Source organism: Dipodomys merriami, unplaced genomic scaffold (genome assembly GCF_024711535.1).
Source record: "Dipodomys merriami isolate MVZ:Mamm:240054 unplaced genomic scaffold, mDipMer1.0.p SCAF_30, whole genome shotgun sequence".
Lineage (NCBI taxonomy): Eukaryota > Metazoa > Chordata > Mammalia > Rodentia > Heteromyidae > Dipodomys > Dipodomys merriami.
Genome location: NW_027204493.1, coordinates 3521348 through 3541355, shown reverse-complemented (window position 1 = coordinate 3541355; position 20008 = coordinate 3521348). Strand labels below are relative to the sequence as shown.

Sequence of the window (20008 nt, the reverse complement as noted above, 5' to 3'; positions counted from 1 at the left end):
CAGCTGACATTTGCAGCTGTTGGAGGACAGTGGGTTCTCCTGGGGCATCTCCTTGTCTTGTCCTTGAATTTCAGGGTCTAAAGTTAAGTATCTTGGTATTATTATTATTATTATTATTATCATCATCATCATCATCATCATCATCATCATCATCATCATCATCATCATCATCATCATTTAACAGGTTTACTTAAGTTAAAAATTATCTTCTAGTTCTAAATGGTCAGATGTGAAACTTCATCTAAAAGCATTGTGATGTGAACATTGGAACATGGACGGAAGGCTGTAAATTATCTGGTTGGTGTGTTCAGTGGCAGTCCCTCTTCTAGGAAACTGAATCTCTGCTTGTCCTCAGGGAGCGAATTGGCCCTCATAGAACACATTGTTCCCTCATTTCAGCGCTTCAAAGCATGACTCAGAAACTCCAGTAAGGAAGGAAAAATTTGAGATGTGGTTTTCAATGAAATGTCTGGAAAGTTTACCTCGGATATTATGTTTTCAATGCTGCGGATGGAAATCAGGACCTCACACAGGCAAGTTGACCCCGACCTTGTTAACAACATACATATTACTAGCTATGAAAGACTTGGTGATGCTGAAAATCAATGGTGTGAATTTTATAATAACTAGAAGTTTGATTGGAAGCTGCCATACCTCAGGAATTGGCTCATCAACATAGACCCATTCTTCTGATCCTGGCTTTGGTGGCGGTGGCATTGTTGGAGAGGGTGACGCTTCTGAAGAGCTAACAGGAGGAGACTTCTTTACCGGTGTTTTCCCTCCTGGTGATTTTCCTTTAGGAGAAACTTAAACATGCATATTAAATCATTCCAATCCAAGTAGATGAGCAGGAAAGAATTCTGGGTGTGAATCAATTTGGTTGACTTAGATTTCAGGTAATTACTCATTTTTGTTTAAAGTATCTTTAGGCAGTCTTAACAAAAGAAAAATTAAAACTTCATTCTTCCTACATTCCAAATGAACTATAATACTACAAAACATGTTTTCTTGTCTTAAACAATCCAATGGCTCTTACCCAACTGACTATTCAAAATAATTTAATAATTTATCTCCTCCTTGTTTCTTGCCTTTTACAATGGAGCAATGGTTCTTATATGGTTTAGACTCCAGGAAAAAATGTGTTTAATTTCCTGTTACAGAAACTGATAGATTATTCAACCTGAACGAGAATGGAGGCAGGCAGAGGGCAAGAAGGAAGATGAGCAGGCAGAAGGAGAGAGGTCATTGTATCAACTCAATCTGTCCACATGCCCTGTAGGTAACATGGCTTCTGGGAGGAAACTATAGTTCTTGCTGATGTCATAGTAGAAAGATAGAAAGATAGTTATTGTGCAAATAGTCTCAGTAAATAAAGGAGAGAGAGATAGTCAAGAGTCAGAAAGACAAGAAGACAGAAACACATGAAGAAGAGAAACACTCAGAGACAGAGAGAGAGAGAAAGGAGGAAGAAAGGGAGAGAGGAAAGGCAAAACAGAAAGAAAGGAGTGGGAGGAAGAGAGAGAAATAAAGGAGGAGGAAGGGAGGAAGATAAAAATACAGAGAAATAGAGAGGGACAGGGTTAGGGAGAGAGGAGAGAAAGGTGGAAGGGAAGAAAGAGCAAAACATCAAAAGCAAGAGACTGAGAGAGACAGAGACAGCTAGACAGAGGGAGGGAGGAAAAATTTAGGGAAGGAAGTTGAGGTTAGAAATGGCAGAGAAGGAAAGAAAGAAGAGGAAGAAGAGATCTACTGCATTAATTTAGAATCTGAAAAATATCCACTTCAATCTTCCTGATATCAAGAGGAGATCCAAAACTAGATAAGCATCATCCTTATGGTCTGAATGACCCTATTCTGTAACTCAGAGAACACCAGGAACTTCCTGAAAAGATCAAGGTTATTATTCTCTAGAAATTCACTCAGTTTGAGCTTAAAAAGTTTACCTTCAGATTAATTGCTGAACTTAAAAAAAACTGGTTAATGATGTCTGTAACACTAGGTAAGAGTGTTTTCTTTCTCTAAACTATATTTTTGGGGAAAGACTAAATAATAAAGAAAAAAAATTTAAAAATCTAAGTTTTATTTAATGTTAATGGTGTTTGGTAAAGTTAATAAATCTACTTTATTGTAATTAAAACTGCAAGGCTTATAAGTGGAGGAGCAATAGTCTGTGTATTACGAATTCTGGGAAATTTAGGTGATTTTAATTTGTATATTTAAAAAGTAGTATCTATTATACATATATTGAAGTTATATTTACATTTTTTAAATATAGAAAAATTTTAAATATTTTTTCTGTCAGTAGCCAAAGACATTTATAATTTCATTCATTTTTCATGGTTCCTTAACCTGCATCTCTGGTGAAATAAAAATAACATCTATCTCCAAGACATTTTTTTGGATAAATCCCTAAGCAGAATTCCTAAAAAGAGAAATTTAGAATATTATGATCATGTAGTAAAAACTGAGAGAGACAGGGAACATTTTGGATGAGTATACTTAACTCTTTAATCTAATTTTTAACAATAAAAATGTTGAAAGAAAAAGTATTTGAAGAAATAAAACGTATTTGTTGTGTAGTGAAGAAATGACGTGAATTTTGAGCAAAATCTTTCATCAGTATACTGAACAACAGTGATAGCTCAGGTTTCTAATAAGAAATTTGTTTTCACTTGCGAAGTTGAATCACTGAGTGTATCTATTCTTCATGATTGAATGGTTTGGAGCATAATCTATGATTAGATTTTCAGAAGTTGTGTTATATCAGATAGAAGCCAGAGCAGGCACAAATAAAAATAAGTCAAAAAAATCAATTTTAAGGCACAGGGTATATTTAAGCAGTGTTGTGGATAAAGAAATTGTCAACCAAAGTTGAAATGAGAGCTCAGTAGGCATCAGCAATAAGTGACTAAACAATAAATAACACTAACAATGTAGTAAAGCTCTGAGTAATGAAATGTCAAGATTGACCTATGATTTAGAATCAAGAAAGTAAATAGTTCTAAGATATGTACAAACTCTACTCATAAGACAGAGAAGACACTAAAACATAGAACATTTTTTAATTCAATAAGTATTTGTCAGAGAATGGAGAGGAGGGAGAAAAACATGGAAAATTTAATTTATTCTGTTCTTAAAGAAATGTATCACAAGTATCTCCAAATATTATTTTTAGGGTCTGATTTAATAAACAACAGTTATCAACTAATGCTGAGAGTTGCTTGGGCTACAAAGAAAAAGAAGACTCTAGGGCTGAGAATCAAGACAAAACAGATATCATGAAGAGTTTACCTCAGAAATAAATAGACTGAAGCAACTCAACGGGGAAGAGAAGGTGGCCAGTACTAAGCAAAGAGCCAGAGGTTGAACATGACTTCTGAGAATTTGTTCTCAAAATCTTCATTGAGAAAGTATTTAGGGAAAAAATTAGTGAAGAAAAGTTCTGTGTTCTCAGGAGCCTCAAGACCATTTTACTACTCTTAGGGTGCCTAAAATACAAAATGAGGACAAATCTCTAAAGTAATGAGACTGATCACTGGGACTCCTTGTAAAAGCTGATTTTTAGTATAGTTACATATTCAGTCAGTGATAAATAATGGAAACTCCTTACCTCAAGTTTACAGAGGGTTCCTTCTTCTAGTTAATCTTTAGTAACTTGGTGGAGGACTGATAATTAGATAGTTTGTTTATTTAGTGTACACTCTAAGCCAGGCATAATTCTGCCTGAGGTCACTAAATGGGAAATGTCAGAATGAAAATTTCAACCTGCCTCCACACTTCATGATCTGATTGGCTTTTACTGTCTAGTGATAAGCTCATATTCCAAATGCTCATTAGACTGATATTTAGAAATCTGTAAATGTTAGAGTAGTATGCATGAAGCCATTTAGCTAGCCAATAGGTTGATTTTCTGATTGTTTGCTAATTATAATGCATGTAGATTGCCTTTTATGCAATTTTTGGGTTAATGTATTGAAAAAAATAACAACTACGTTTATACTTAAGAGCAATAATATCAATTAAGGAAAATCTAGCATTGCTATAAGCAATTTAATGTTGCAACTCAATCTGAGGTTGTGACAGCATGAAGAGACTCTAATTTTCCTTTTTGTTGTAGGTCAACAGTCAAGTTACAATTTAGACTTTTGAGGTGGGTGTGAGAATTTAGTGAGATTATATATGTAGATTATTTTACATAGTGCCTAATATATAACAGATACCTCAAAGCAGTGGTTATTATTATGATTATGAATTGTGTAAAACAAGATTAATATAGTTGAGTTTTACTATCTGAACTATTATCCATGCTCATAAAGCAATCACGAGCTTTTAGATATGTGGTATCAAGTTTACAATGAAAAACAACATATTTTTGTATCTTCTATAAAATCTACTAAGTCCTTTTGCACAATGACCCTTAATTGACCTCTGTGTAAGATTCCAGGTAAGAACAATTCATTTGAAAAGATTACATGTGTGTTTGTATGTAATATTGGGACACCCCTTCTGTTTGAGAATAGATATGAATAAGCCCCACAAATCCCATCATGGTGGCAGGACTTGAGAAGTAAAGAGAATTTTACTAAATTCCCAAGAGTGACAGAACTCTAGTCATAACAGTTACTGCTCTAAGGGAGAAAAATTCTGCAGCCAAAATACTCAGAGTTCTCACACATTCCATTTCTCCCTGGGAGATGCACAGTGACATAAGCATAAATTCCGTGGCTAAAAATATTTTAATGTGACGTAAGTTGTCTTTACTGAATTTGGTTGTCCATGAAAATAATTCTTTATCTAGCACCTAATTAACAACTCCAGGTAAGATTATAAAACTGCTTTATGAAGAAATATAATAGGATGAGAAAATGACTGAAAGAAGACAAGAATACTTTAAGATCACTATAAGTACATCTGTGAATGAACCATCAGTGCTAAGATTTTCGAAGAGAAGTTCATCTAACATCTGAGAAGACTATGAATGCCTCAAGAATGCTACTGGCAGGAAACAATGAATTTGATCATCGTTTTGGCTTCTCAGCTCAAGAGATAGGTTCAGATAAAACTGTAATCAAATAGTCTATGACATAACAGTGTTTACATTTTATGACATTAATATCAAATATTAAGAAATAGAATCATGTACTTTCCTCTTGATGAAGGAAATCCTATTATACATGCCTAAACTTTAGCATTTCTATACTATACTATGTTAACAAGAAGTTTGACTGTGTTAAAATGTCACTTCTGGCCTTTTCTGTTTGTGTGGTACTGAGGAATTGAATTCAGGGCTTCATGCATGCTAGGCAAGCACTCAACCACTAGGCCACATTCACAGCGCATCTACATTGATTTTTAGAAAAGGAAGGGATGCTTTTTCAATAAGACAACTAGTTCTGTCTTAAAGATGATGCCAAAGCAGTTGGAAGAGCAATTACACAGTGGCTTTGTTTTGGCATGGTACAGTTCTCTTGACCACAAACTCAATTGTAACTCCCATATTTCCAGTTGGATGAGTGCAATTTAAAATTCAGAGGGTGGTTTAGGCATATTTATTTTGGATTCTCTGGCATCCAAAGTTCAAAACTACATTGAAAAGGGCAACCTAGGAAACTAATGGAGTCAGTAATATGTCTTAACTAATAAATTAGAGAATTCCTTGGGAAAACTCACTACATCCTGTGAAATTCACCAGAAAAACTCAATTTCTTTTCTCCACCCTAGTCTACAGCTTGTAATTGGTTGACCTATCTTGATGTCTAGAAGTGATAGGGATGGGACTGTGTCTATGTATAGCATGTAGGACATTTTTGACCATAGCATGTCTAACATCTACAAGTCTATAGAAATATGATAAGTGAATGTCATAGAGAAGGATCATCCTGGAAGCTTTCTTAAACTCCTGAGGACTTTTGAACATACAATATTTTATCATAAAACTAAACAAAATGCATGATCAAATGTTTTAATGAAATTTTGCTTTAAAGAAATAATTCTAAATATCTGTGAATAAACTTAACCAAAGAAGTAAAAGATGTTTATGGTAAAAAAATATAAAAATTTAAAGAAGTCAAAGAGGACATCAGAAATAGAAAGACCTCCCATGTTCATAAATAGGTAGAAAATGGCCATACTGATAAAAATAATCAACAAATTCGGTACAATCTCCATCAAAATCCCAATGATTTTTTTTACTGAGATAGAGAAAACAATCCAGAAATTCATTTGGAACAACAAAAGACTCATAGCCAAAAAAATTCTAGGGGAATAAAAGCAATGCTGGTGGTATCACAATCCCAGACCTCAAGCTCTATTACAGAGCTATAATAACAAACACAGCTTGATATTAGCAGAAAAATTGGCCTGAACATCAATGGAATAGACTAGAAGAACCCAGAAATAAAATTACCTATTTCAGTTATCTGATATTTGATAAGGGAGCCAAAGATATACAGTTGAAAAAAGAGAGCCTGTTTAATAATTGATGTTGGGAGAACTGGGCATCCAGATGCAGAAAAATAAAGGGGATCTTAAGTTTGTCACTATGCACTAATATCAACTCAAAATGGAATAAAGACCTCAATGTTAGACTGGACTCTGAAATTACTGCAAGAGGGAGTAAGAAGAACATTAGAACTCATAGGCATAGGCAGAAACTTTTTGAAGAGAGTCCTGGGATATAGCAGCTACAAGAGAAACTTGACAAATGGGATTACATCAAACTAAAAATTTTCTGCACAGCAAAGGACATATTTACTAAACTAGAAAGACAATAAACAGATGAGAGGATCTTTACCAGCTTTACATCGAAGGCCTAATCCAAAATACACCAGGAGCTCAAGAAACTAACCCCTTCCAAACCTAATATACCAACCATTAAATGTGTAAAGAACTAAGGAGAAACTTCTCAGAAGAGGTAATGAATGACAAAGAAACCCATAAGGAAATGTTCTTCATTCCTGTCATTATGGAAATGTAAATAAACACAACTCTGAGATTCCATCTTATCCCATTTAGACTGGCCAACATCATGAATTTTAACAACAAATGTTGGCAGGGAATGTGGGGGAAAAGGAACCCTACTGAACTGCTGGTGAGAATCTAAACTAGTACAACCACTCTGGACAGCAATTTGGAGGTTCCTCAAAAAAACAAACAAACACAGATCTTCCCTATGACTCAGATATCTGGGCAGTTATCCACAAGCCAGGATAGTGTAAAAATAGTTGCATATCCATGTTTCTTGTTGCACTATTCAAAATAGCCAGGTTGTAGAAACAGCCCAGATACCCTACAATAGATGAATTGTCCCCAAAACGTGGTACCTTTACACTATGGAATTTTACACAGCCATTAGAAAGAATAATACTATGTAATTTGCAGGGAAATGGATGGACCTAGAACAATTCATGTTAAGTGAGGTAAGCCAAGCTCAGCAAAACAAAAGGGTCATGTGGAAGCTAGATCTAACATACACTGGACATTGGTAAATTATACAGAACTCTAGACATTTACACACAGTGAGGCCAAAGGAGGATATTCTTAGGAGAGGAACACAAGGGCACGATGCCTATGTGCACCTGATCATATAAAATAATATTTATGTAAATAAACTCCAGGAAATGGAGAAAAGGAAATAATCCTAATAACCAGAGTTTTAATAAACCTAGTTTCTTTGATTAAAAAAAAAAACTCTTGGATAGGATGACACTGTTCAAATAGAAATGTACTCAAAACCTAGCTTATGTAACTGTAACCCCTCTGTATGTCACCTTCGCAATTTTAAAAATGTATAAAAATTAAAAAAGTATTTCTGAATAACTGAATATGTAACTAGGTCTAAACTTTAGTACAAGATGACAAATGAAACAAAGTAAAGGACACTAGACCTGCAAAACATTGTGGACAAGTCTGTTTCTGCAAGTCTGTTTTTGCTGGAGATGAATGTTTGTGACCCCTTTTCAATTAGCCCTAAAAAGTAGTCTGAACTTCCTGAAATATTCTTAAATAGCAGCAGAGGCAGTATTACTCTATTTCACAATACTGAAAAATTTTAGTTTGATATTAAATAATGGTGATGGGATAAGCTAGTCAATGGGACATAATTAAAATTTTTCAAATTCAACTGCAAATGTAGTTGAAGCAGATAAGTTATATAAAATATAGACTAAGTTTGGACTGAATGTCTCTTTAATGCTCAGTGTACTATGCTACCTTCTCTTTTTGACAGTGATTTGCTCTTAAGAAAAGAATTCTATTGTCTATCTTAAGTTCAAAAAAGATTGTTAATTGGATGTTTGAAAAATTACAGAGTTTTGGTTTTGAAAATACTCGAAGAAATACTAAATTCTTTTTATAAGACTGAAAACAAAATAAAACAAAATCCCCTGGTGGACTCTTCCCATCCCCAAATGGCTTATCTCAGCTTCTAGAATGAATTGCCAGGCACACCTCAACCACTTGCCCCACCAGTGCTGAGAGCACCAAGATGTATTACTAACTATAGAGTGTTGCTAGGTAGCAGTAATTAGAACTTTAGAGATTAACTTTTAATATATGTTTAAACAGTGGGCACTAGTCCTTCCCTGTGGAAAATAAATGAGACAGATACAAACACTCTTTGAAGCAATGATTGATTTATTATTCCTGCAATGCACAGTGCTCAAGTATACAATTTTTTAAATAGCAAACAAGCCCCAGGAATTTCAAAACTGAACTGTGTCATCATCAGAAACATTAAAGACTTGTTTCAAAGAATGGCTTAAATATATCAATCCTCTGGTTGTAAGCAAGCCAAAGGTGATTAAATAGTGGGTACAGCCATAACCATAACCATAACCATCACTTAAAAGACAGCTGAAAAATTCTAGACTAACCTCAGCCTCTCTCTTCCTTTTCATTTCTAACTTGCCTTTTAATGGTGTCCATTGAAATTGATTTTTCTAATTGCTAATTAGATGATAGGGAAAGGATGCATGTTTTGATTCCGTTAAGCCCTAATTTTCTGGAGTAAAGTAATCTCTAACACATAATAACTTCTGTTAGCTATGTTTTCAAATTTCTTTGCTAACATGAATACATTTCATCTTTAAAAGAAATTCAGATTCACCTAAAAATCTTCACAAAATGGACAAATGATGAATTTAGACATGACACATTGAGGTTAGCCAGAAAAACTTGTCTAACTGCAAGGCTAGCCGCTGATTATGCTGAAATCCAAAACCAGGGTGCTGTTCTATCTATGTCATAAAGGAAGGCAACTGTCCATTTTACTTTTGTCTTCTTATTCAATTTCTACCACTTAATGCTAGACTCATGATCTTAGTGACTAGTATCTGCAAAGAAATTAAACTAAAGAAATTACCTACCAGGATTTTAATCTATATATGTATAAATATAGGTTTACTAAAATGTCATTGGTTGTTTCTTTCTTTACATAATCTTATAGTCCTGAGGACTTGGGGGTTACATACAAATTTTAGTCTCTGTTGAATGTTGTTGATTGATTCTCTTATTCTTAAAGACAATCAGCTATGTTAATTCTCTTTTTAGCTAGATGTTTTTACTTTACAGGAATGTAACTCTATTAATCAGTAAGCTACTCTCTCACTGTCCTAAATGATTACTTTATTCTACCATTTTCCTCTTTCTATCAGCTAGTCAAACTAAGATGGCACTATCCTCTCTGCTAAATAGAAAAGACTCTAAGCTATTAAAAACAACCATGTCCTTAGCTGTTAGAAGACACTTTCTTCTTAATAGGGATGTAACTTAGTGGCATAGCATATTCTTAACATCCAAGATGTTCAATGCCTAACACTAAAAAGCAGTGAGTTGGGGAGAATTGGTTGCTTTGATCTGAGTATAGATCTTGAATTGAAGTTGCCAATTTCTTGAAGCTAGAAAACAGACTAATGCTATACAATTCTGTCCTAAGTTAAAATAAGAAGATGGCAAATATAAATCCCAGTATAAATCCCAACGTCAATCACCTGATTGTGGCTTTCCTTTTGCAGAAGAAGATTTTGAAGTATCTTGATGGTGAATTTCCTTCTCTTTTTCTGGTTCAGATTGAGAGGGAGTAAGACCTGAAAGCTCCCTCGGAATTCCTGCTTCTTTTTTCTCAGCTTCTAATTTCTTTTCTTCTAATTTCTGTTCCACTTCAAAAGGATGGCAAAAATTAACCTTCATTAGAAATTCCAAAGGCCTACTATTTCACTTGAACTAAGAGAAATTGAAATTATTATAAAATTACATTTATTGATTTAATATATATTGTTTTGGGCTCTCCCTTAGTCATTCAATCCTTAAAGCTAAGGTTTTAAGCTTCTCTGCCTGATCAAAATACAGTTTCTTTTACCTCTTGACGATGGTAGTGGTAGTGGTAGTGGTTGTGATGGTGGTGTTGTTGTTGTTGGTGGTGGTGGTGGTGGTGTGTGTGTGTGTGTGTGTGTGTGTGTGTGTGTGTGTGTGTGTGTGTGTGTGTGTGCAAAAGGTAAATGGGGACCAAAGGTAAATGAATGGTAAAGACTAATTTTAAATTTCTAGTGGAAGAACAAGGTAAAAATGCAAAAGAGATAAATATGAGCGGTTAAGCCTATAACCTGACCTACTTGAAAAGGAGAGATGGGGACTGGGGTCGGGATCATGGTTTGAGGCTAGTTTAGGCATGAAAGTCCACAAGACTCCATCGAACTCAGTGGCTGGGTGTTATAGCAGGCTCCTGTTACCTAATCTGCAGGGGAAGAGTAATGGGTGGGCTCAGAGGCACCCCAGCCATCCCCAGCCTGCAAGAAAGCACAAAAAGGAAGATTTGGCCCAGACCTGGGTATAAAGCAAGACCCTATAAAAAAAATGAATGGGTGAGGAGGTAGGTGAGATTGGGCAGATGTGGAAAACAATCAAAGGGTAATATTGATTGAGATACATTGTACTCATAAATTCTTACACTGAATCAAGACCTCTTTGTACAACCATTCTACTAAAGCAATTTTTAAAAAGAAGAATTAATGGGTAATTGTTTTTTGGTTGAATGAAAAGGAAGAAGGTACAGCAGATTTACTATAATGTAAATATACCATGGAAGTGACTATGGAAGAAAGAATTAACTCACATCCAAATTGGTAGATTTGGGAAAAACTAATTGCCTAATGTCTCCATCATAATTTGAAAATTCACATACTGTCTCCTAATAATGCTGAAGTTAGCAAAGTTAAATTGTTTCTCCTTTTTGCATTCTCAATTTTTAATATTTTATTTTAAGGTAGCTAATAAATAAATAGATTGCTTATATTCATGGTTTATAGGGTCATTAACTTTCATTTTACTTATCCTTAATTTTAATTCTGATATTTGTTACTTATTTTTTAAACATGAATTAATGTTTTTAATGAGATGGCCTCTTTTGTATTAAATTAATTTAAAAGGAAGAGAAAGATATATTTTGTTCAGAAACCTAAAGTCAGAGGTATATACATGTAGATTTTATAAGTACAATATAAGAGAAAATTTTGTGGTCATATTTTCTTTTTCTCTTAAACTCATTAAACCATGCATTGTAGTTATATACAATCAGAAATCTAAAGAAGTATAGTTACCTTTCTTCTTTTTTTTGTCAATTTCAACTGTAAAAATTTCTTTCACATTTTGACATAAAGATTCTTTATCGATTTCAGCATTGATTTTTATCAAAATATTTTCTGGCTCTGAGAACCAGCGCTCCAATGCAGGCCAGTTGTCCAAGAAGCCTATAATCCTGCCAAAAAATCAAAATATTATCTGAATATCTCATACTGACTGAAATAGCTGAGTGAAGAGACATTAAGCATGACCATGAACACTGATGAAAGCTTCTGCTCTAATGATAGAGTAACTCCGAGCCTCATCTTGGAGATAGGAAATAAAGAGGTCTCTGAGTGACTATGGACTGTTCAGACTTTATTCAAAAGTATTCTTGGAATTATTCTTGAAACTTTTTTTCTTTCTAGAGAGTAGCTAGACTAATGTAGCTTAAATTACTCTTCCTCAGTTTATGATATAGTTTTAGATTTCTGAGTTTCATAAATTGTCTATGTTCATCTGAGTGGACATGCAACCCAAAGAATGAAACATAACTTTATTTTAGCAATATAGAAGTAGAACTACAGTGTGTAGTCTTATGTCCAGCTCCTAGGAGTTTCAGGATCTTCCCTGACATTTCTTTAGTGACCTCCAAATTCCAAATAGTTAACTTACAAGCTCATGCCCTATAAAGGGAAATGTTGCCTGACTGACTTCTTTCCTCAGTTTAAAATCATTTGATAACAATGTGAAAGGTACCACATAAATATTTGCCTCACTATCAAAAGTATTTAGTTGGCTCTTACCTATAAAAGACTGAAAATGGTGAAATATTTTCCCCTAGAGGCTAATGGTTAGTCTCTTCAAAGAAGAGTACTTGATATAAAAAGCTCACCTATGCTGTATTTGGTCTTTTAAGTTCTGGTCCCTTTCCTTATGGGTTTCGACAGCTCCATGTTGATCAATGTCCTCCTGAGAAATTTCATGTGAAATATCTTCAGCTATGATATAAAATTTACTCAATTAGATCATTTTCTAAACTAGTCAAAATTGCTACTCACTGCTAAAGTGACAAGTAGGTACAGTTCCATCATTGATACTACTTAAAAATGCTTCACAGGGAGAATGATGAAAGAGGTCACATTAAGATGCATTATATACATAACATAATATGTTGAATTGAAACTCTTTTGTACACAACTTAAAGCTAATATAATAGATACATAAGATGTTTTACAAAATAGTGAACAAATACAGTTTGGGCACACACATGTTAGATTTGTTTCTTAAAGTTTGTGAAGAATGAGGTAAAAATACATTAAACAGTAGCTGCAATGGATCTGGAAGCTTCTGTTGGTAAGAGAAGAATGCTGAGATCTCCAAAATTAAGTTACAGGCTAGAAAGTATAAGAGAAAGAATTAGAGTGCTCCTTTTGATTGGCACCTTCAAGTCAAAGGCAAAGAAAATCAGCTCCCTGGTTCCTTTGCTGTGAGTAGAATTTTGGCAAATGTTTCTATTGGCCATTCTTCTTTCCTCTTTAGAGAAGTCTTTCTTTAAGTCTTTAGCCCACTTATTAATCAGGCAATTATTTCTTTGAGGATTTGTTGTTGGGGGATTTAATTTTTTGAGTTCTAAGTTTATTTTAGATATGAGACCCTTTGTCCGTTGATTGCTAGTGAAGATCTTCTCCCAATCCGTGGGCTTTTAACCTGATGCTAAGCAAAATGAACCCCAAGATAGGGACACAAAAGGTTTTATGTTCGTTGCTGTTCTTTTTAATGTACGTATAATGTACTATGTGATTTTTTTGTTTCTTTGTATGTTCTTCCCCCATGGTACAACCCCTGTCATCACTGTATTTGATACCAGTGTTCTGCATCTTGTATATACATTTTTCTAATTTGGGGAGGGGAAGGGAAATAACACAATGATGAAATAAGGATACAGGTTGATCCACTGTAACAATGAGATGTATAAGACTGTATGTTGAAAAAGAATTTTATGGGAGGCAGGAGAGGAGAGAGGAGTTGGGGAGGCAGGGAGGAAAGGGATGGTAAGGGAAAAATAGAGGAGGGTTAACAATGCTCTATAGGAAATGGACTTATTGCCTTACTCATGTAACTCTAACCCCTCTGTACAGTATCTTTACAATAAAAATATATATTAAAAAAGAATTTTGGCATCTGCTTTTGGGACAAACCAATCAAGAACTAGAAAAATATCTCCTGTCTCAGGAGAGTGGCCACTTTGTGTTGTCCTCATCATCTTATTTGTAACAAATATAGGTTCACCAGAAAAGTGTGGTATGCCCTCCACACCTTCCCATTTTTATAACCTAGTCTGGCTCCTTAGATTCAATGAATGATTTTTTTCCAGCTGGAATTTGAGCATGCTTCTTGGAGCTTAGAGAATTTGTCACCTGATTCTTTTAACTTTTTCTTAGTTTCTGTAGCATCTTAATAGGTCCATTATAATAGGGACCTCTTACCCTCAAAAGTTTGATTTAATAGTAAACTAATTAGGCTAAAATGTGCCAACAAACTAAGAAGAAAGAAAACCAACACTGGGGAGAAAAATTAAGAATGAAATATTAAGGGGGACATGAGGTCCAATATGCTTAAAATATTTAATATTACCACAAAATAATTACTTCCATAAATAATTTGTCTCTTTCTAGACCTATAACTTCTATGTAGATTGGAAAAGTAGATGCCAAGGTACCAAAAAAGATTTCAAAAACTCTAGGTAAAATGATACAAAAAACAGAATTCTAAGAATTTTAGAATAAATGGAAAATGGTAAAGAGAAAAGAGTAAAAGGAGTTAGCTTTACTCAAAGCAAAAAAATGTTGAACTGTGAATTAATAACATTCAAGAATGAAAGACACATATTTGGTAGTAATCATTTTTTCTCCATCTACATTCATGAAAAAAAAAAACAGGACGAAATGCACTTAGAATTCTGAGTAGTGGTTATTTATAAATCCTACTACCCCCAGAGCCAGGGACAACACATTGAACTAGATTAAAAGGATTACTCAAAGCAAAAGAACATGAGTAGTAATCAAGCATTCAGGAAAGAATAATCAGTTGTTCCCCATCTGCAGAGAGGATGATTGAAAAAAAATGTGGAGCTTCTTGAGAGATGTAACCATTCATAGTCTTATGGTCCTTACATCATTTTTGACAAGAAAATCAGTACATGGTTTAGATTTCTTTTTCTCACACTCATATCCAGCTATTAGCCTTTCTATTTCCAGCATTCACTGCTATGGCCACTGTATTTCAGGACTCTATCGTCCTACCTCAAACATGGATTCTTCTTCCACTCCTGTGTAGCTGGTGGACCTCTGGAACAGCCTCCAGTCTCTAAATTCTTACATCCTTTGCCCAAAATTTACCAGTGTTGTATGTCTTAATTTTCTAGTAAACCTAAATTACATGGGCCAACACTTCAAACTCTTTTCTCACCGACACTTAAATTTGTGTGTCCTCCTATTACATCAGTCCCAAGTAAAATTCATCTTTTTTCTCCAGAATTACACTGTGGTTGGCATTCTTGCAGAAAAAGACATAACTAATTACCTAGCTGAAAAATCAGCTGAGCTCTTCAATGTGTGTGTGTGTGTGTGTGTGTGTGTGTGTGTGTGTGTGTGTGTGTGTGTGTGTGTGTGTGTGTGTGTGTGTGTGTGTGTGTGTGTGTACATTTTGCTAAACTGAGTTAACCAAAAATATAAATTACAAATACCCTGTCCCATGCTTTCCTCTTTACTTCAGAGATAAGTTCTGGAAAGTTACCTCCATTTACTTTCAACCTCTTCATCTCCCACTGGTGCCTTATCCAACCATAATCTATCCTTCCCTCCAACTCAAATGGCATTATTGCCATAAAAAATTGCAACGCCAATGGATGTATTTCAGTCCTTATCTTACTTGATTTGTGTATGTGAAATTAGTAAGTAGAATTCAGCATGCAATGCTTAATGCTTTTACATATATTTGTATTCACAACCAAATTTATGAAGTAGAGTTGAAATTTTGTAGTTAGTCCTAAATCACACTTTAATAATGGTGGAGAATCAATATAAATCCAGAATTTGGATTTTTATTTTAACTTTTATGCCTTTTATTCAATCATATCTGCTCAAAATATATCTATGACTATGGAGCTTGATGAATTAATAAGCTGGAAATAGAATCTAAATTAAGAGACAAACATCATGTCCCTTTTCAGCCACTATTAGCATCCAGAGCCTCAATTCAGAACCTCTCATATAAGTGCACTGCTGCTCCTTCTCAGGCTGACCATATTCCATAAGGCATTAGCTGAACAAATAGCTATCTACCTTCCATAACACAGCCACTTTCTTATTGGCTAGTTCTTACGTCTCTGTGGTCTCCTTCCTATTTGCTTTCACTTTAGATCATTTGCCTGTCTTGCTCAACCTTCGTAACCCACGTGGATTCCCTGTGGTGTTCAACTTTATGACAGTAGGCTGTTGCTTATCTTAATGACGGAGCTGCCACGGTTGGACAGGCTCCTCCTGGTCTGGAAGGGAAATTGTTACAACTATGTCTTGTAAACTTCCATCTATTCACTTAGGAAAACCACTACTCTCTGTCTGTCTTCTGCTTTAGTTAGGCACTTCTAAATACATTTGCTTTACTCTCACTGTAAAATGTCTCCCAAATTAAAAATGCCTTTCTCTCTTCTTTGTTCCCCTTTCAGCCCGGCTACCTCTCCCCATGTGGGCACATTTGTTACAGCACATAACAAACTACATTCATAATTAACTTACTTTGTTTCTCCTCACACTAACTTTTAGAATACTGGAGAATGGAGACTTATCTTTGATTTTTATATTACCAGGGCTTAATGTATTAAAAATAGTAGTTTACTAGTGATCCACTTTTGTTCCCATCACTCTAGCCCTTGCTGTCCAGGAGAATCTTTTGAGGTGATGAAAATATTCCATATCAATGCTGTCAATATGGCAGCCATTGACATCCTTAAACAATGTGATTGGGAAAATAAATCTTTCATTTTTTTCATTTTTGTTAGTTAAGTACTTTAGTGATACTTCAGTTTAAAAAAATCACATTGTATTTTAAGACAAACTTCTGGGAGTAGCTTAATAAGGTTTTTCAGTTATGTAAGTACATGAAACTCTCCCTAGAGCAGTGAAAAACATTTTTAAGCCTAGCTATAAATCAAGGGTCCAAAATGAGGAAATTAGGATGACAGTACCAGGTTTAGCAAATATGCTAGTCATTCATCATGTAGTTTTGATAGAAAATTGTGAGAACTCAAAATTGGATTTCTTGAAAAATTCTTGTTCATTGATTTTTTTTCTGTTTCTGAAGCATAGAATATGCATCATTCAGAGCTCTACAATGATAGAAAACATTTCAATACCCTGGTGTGAACCTTCTCGTTCAACAGACTGTATGCAATTTAGAATTGTCAAATCCACTTTCGGGTCAGATTGATCAAGAGGTTCTGGATCATGTTATGTCACCCAGTGGCTATGGACTGACAGGATTCTCAGCCAGTCTTCAGAGATCTCCAGACAGGTACAGGAAGTGAGATGAAATAACAGATAAGCATGTTTCTAATCCTTTGCACAGACAGAAGTGACTTCTCTTTTCGGAGATGATGGATGGTTTAAACTACTGGCTTCGATTAATAAAGTAGTATCTAATGGTTTTGTTATATTATTTAGGTAAACAATGAATACAAGATCTCAGACTAGGGCTGGGAAGGTGGCTCAGTGGTTGAGCGCTTGCCTTACATGCATGAGGCCCTGGGTTCGATTCCTCAGCACCACATAAGCAAAAAGAAAAAAAAAACCAGAAGTGGCGCTGTGGCTCAAGTGGTAGAGTGCTAGCCTTGAGCTGAAGAGCTGAGGGACAGTGTCCAGGCTCAGAGTTCAGGCCCCACGATAGGACCCCCTCCCCCCAAAAAAGATCTCAAACTACACAAACCCCAAATAAAGATTAGTGTGACCTTTGCTAAGTCAAGTACTCATGCTTTAAATTGCAGTCTACAAATAATGGACTGTGTGATTATATGATAAATCAAAGGTTTTATGATCACTTAATTCTCTCCCAGTTCTGTTTTGTGTTAGTAGTAACAGATAAAAGAATAAATGCTACCATTAATCAAAGGATAGTTCTGTTTTAAAGAAAACAATAATCAAGACCTTCAATTGTAAAATGAACATGTGTCAAAGATATCATTTCACTCTCCAATGAATGAGAGAGCTTGTAAGATGCTAAAATCGTTCAAATGAGAATTTGCATAAAGGACAATCAGGAATGGTGAAAAAGATATTAGTAGATGAAAAACTGGCTACTATTGACAGAACAATATAGGAATAATAGTTTTTATTTTGTGGCCTTGTGCTTGCTTGACAAGCACTCTACCACTTAAGCCACAACTTGAGTATTTTGAGCTTTAGTTGTTTTTCACATGAGGTCTTGTGTTTATCACCAGGCTGGCCTGGCATGGAAGTGATCTTCCTCTTCATGTTTCCCAAGTAGTTGGGATAACATGTTAATATCACAGCACTCAGTATTTTATTAGTTGAGATGAAGGTCACATGTACTTTATTTTCAGGCTGGCCTTGACCAGAATCCACCCAATATCAGTCTCCTAAATAGATGAGATTACAAATGTGGATCACTGAACTCAACCTGGAATAATATTTTATTAACCACATTAAAATGGTATTTTAAATAAACAAAAGATTTGGTTGCATTTATATGAACAAGAATCATTTGTAGTCCTACCAATATTGTATAACTTACAGTTATTCAAGAATCAAAGAAAGCCACAGATCCTAATAGAATCAGATACTTTAGAGAATCCTGTAGAAAATACTTGATTCTCTAATAGTCAGTACTATGTTGCTCATTTTGAAGTCTTCCACAGTATTTCTGACATTATATGTCAAATCAATCCAAAATGTTTAACTATAACTTCATTAAATACTCTCTGCAGTATAATAATTCACCCTGTCATATATGTTGAGGCTTAGAGCCCTAAGTACAAGTTTGCAGTCCAAGAGGCTCAGGAAGCTGAGGTGAGGATCACTTAAACCTAAAAGTATGAATCCAGACTGGGAAGCTGAGCAAGATCTTTTCTTAAAAAGTATTAAGAAATGAAGAAATCTTTTGAAGTTCAAATACCTTTTAATTAGCAAAGCCATAATTCAGGCATATGGATTTCAACTCTTATGTACTTACTTTACAGAATGAAGTAATTAATGTTTTTGATTGGAAGATGAAAAAAGTTAAATCATGTATTTGGGCAAAAGAAAAAAATTCAACCTCATCAGGAGAGGACTTCTGGCAATTGCTAACTTGCTTTTTAGAATTAACACACAGTCTAAGAAAGGGTATAACCACATCATTGTTTATGGCATTGGTTGGTTAATGAATTAATGATCACCATCAGGATTATGCACATGCAAATATTTGCAATAATTTTGTTAGTACATGCATGATGTAGCAATGTCAAGATGTAATAGAAAGCCACAAAGAGCTCCCCTAAGCATGAAATTCTCGAACAGTAACCTCTGTGCCAGGAGAGCTGTCAATTTGATGAAAGAAGCTTGTCCATGCTCTGGAATTCTCTAGTTCCAGGCTTGGCCATTACTGCTGCACACTAACAGTTCAAACAAGTGGCAAGTGGGCTCAGCTAGATCATTCTCTCAAAGGCTAAATGGATTCTTTCTTACAATTGTAACCAGAAATATTCACTGATCTAGTCAGAAAACAGAGAAGTGTAATTAGAAACAGGAGTGTCAAGATGAAGATGTCCAGCTTACCCAGGCGATTTAGTGAAGCAGTATCAGATATATCGAGTAATAAAACAAAATCAAATGCTGGAGAGGGAGGAGGTACTGCTTTGGAAGTTGTAGGATCAATAGCCAGTGTAGGTATTTGTGTATTCTTTCTTTCTGCTTCTATTTGGCTTCTGTTATAGCCCGTAAGAGCTTCTTCCAGGAGCTGTGCTTGGTTTAAGGTCATTGGAAAACCATCAAGGACCCAGCCTTGATGCATAGGTATCTCACTAGATTAAAACAAGATCATCCATTAATGTTTTGATAGATATAGATACTTTACAAAATAGGAACACAATGAGTCTTAGCTTTCTTTCATGCTCACCACACCCCCTTACTGCATGGATTTCATTCCTTTATAGCTAAAAGATTAGGCTAACTGAAGTGCTACAATTGTTCCCTTGCTTAAAATACTTCTGTGAGTCCTTGCTGCCCTTTATATCTATTCCAGAGGCCTTAATATGTTTTTGAAAGGAACTGGGTACAAGATAAGCCTAAAAACTTTTAATTTCTCACAATTTTGAATGTTTACTTCAAAAAAATTGATCTCTCTACCATTATGCAAGGATAACCTGCGAGTTCTAGTTTGTGTTTATAAGCTGTTT

At 34.9% G+C, this 20008-nt stretch overlaps 1 protein-coding gene and 1 long non-coding RNA gene across 4 annotated transcripts in view; one reads left to right on the top strand and one right to left on the bottom strand.

The window, feature by feature from the left end:
- The window catches only part of Spef2 (sperm flagellar 2), a 160717-nt gene that overhangs the window by 61057 nt on the left and 79652 nt on the right, over positions 1–20008 (bottom strand). For 2 of the 3 annotated variants that reach the window (XM_070041023.1, XM_070041024.1), the window contains exons 16-20: positions 19389–19633; positions 12452–12557; positions 11595–11752; positions 9990–10157; positions 655–806 (exon numbers count right to left, since the gene is read on the bottom strand). In XM_070041023.1, coding sequence (XP_069897124.1) covers positions 655–806; positions 9990–10157; positions 11595–11752; positions 12452–12557; positions 19389–19633 — 829 coding nt within the window. The remainder of the gene's footprint in view (positions 1–654; positions 807–9989; positions 10158–11594; positions 11753–12451; positions 12558–19388; positions 19634–20008) is intronic. The other variant, XM_070041026.1, reaches the window with a different exon arrangement.
- LOC138840722 (uncharacterized) lies at positions 235–18895 on the top strand. Its single transcript, XR_011376207.1, has 3 exons — positions 235–533; positions 17000–17130; positions 18812–18895. It is a non-coding gene; the product is annotated as an uncharacterized lncRNA (long non-coding RNA).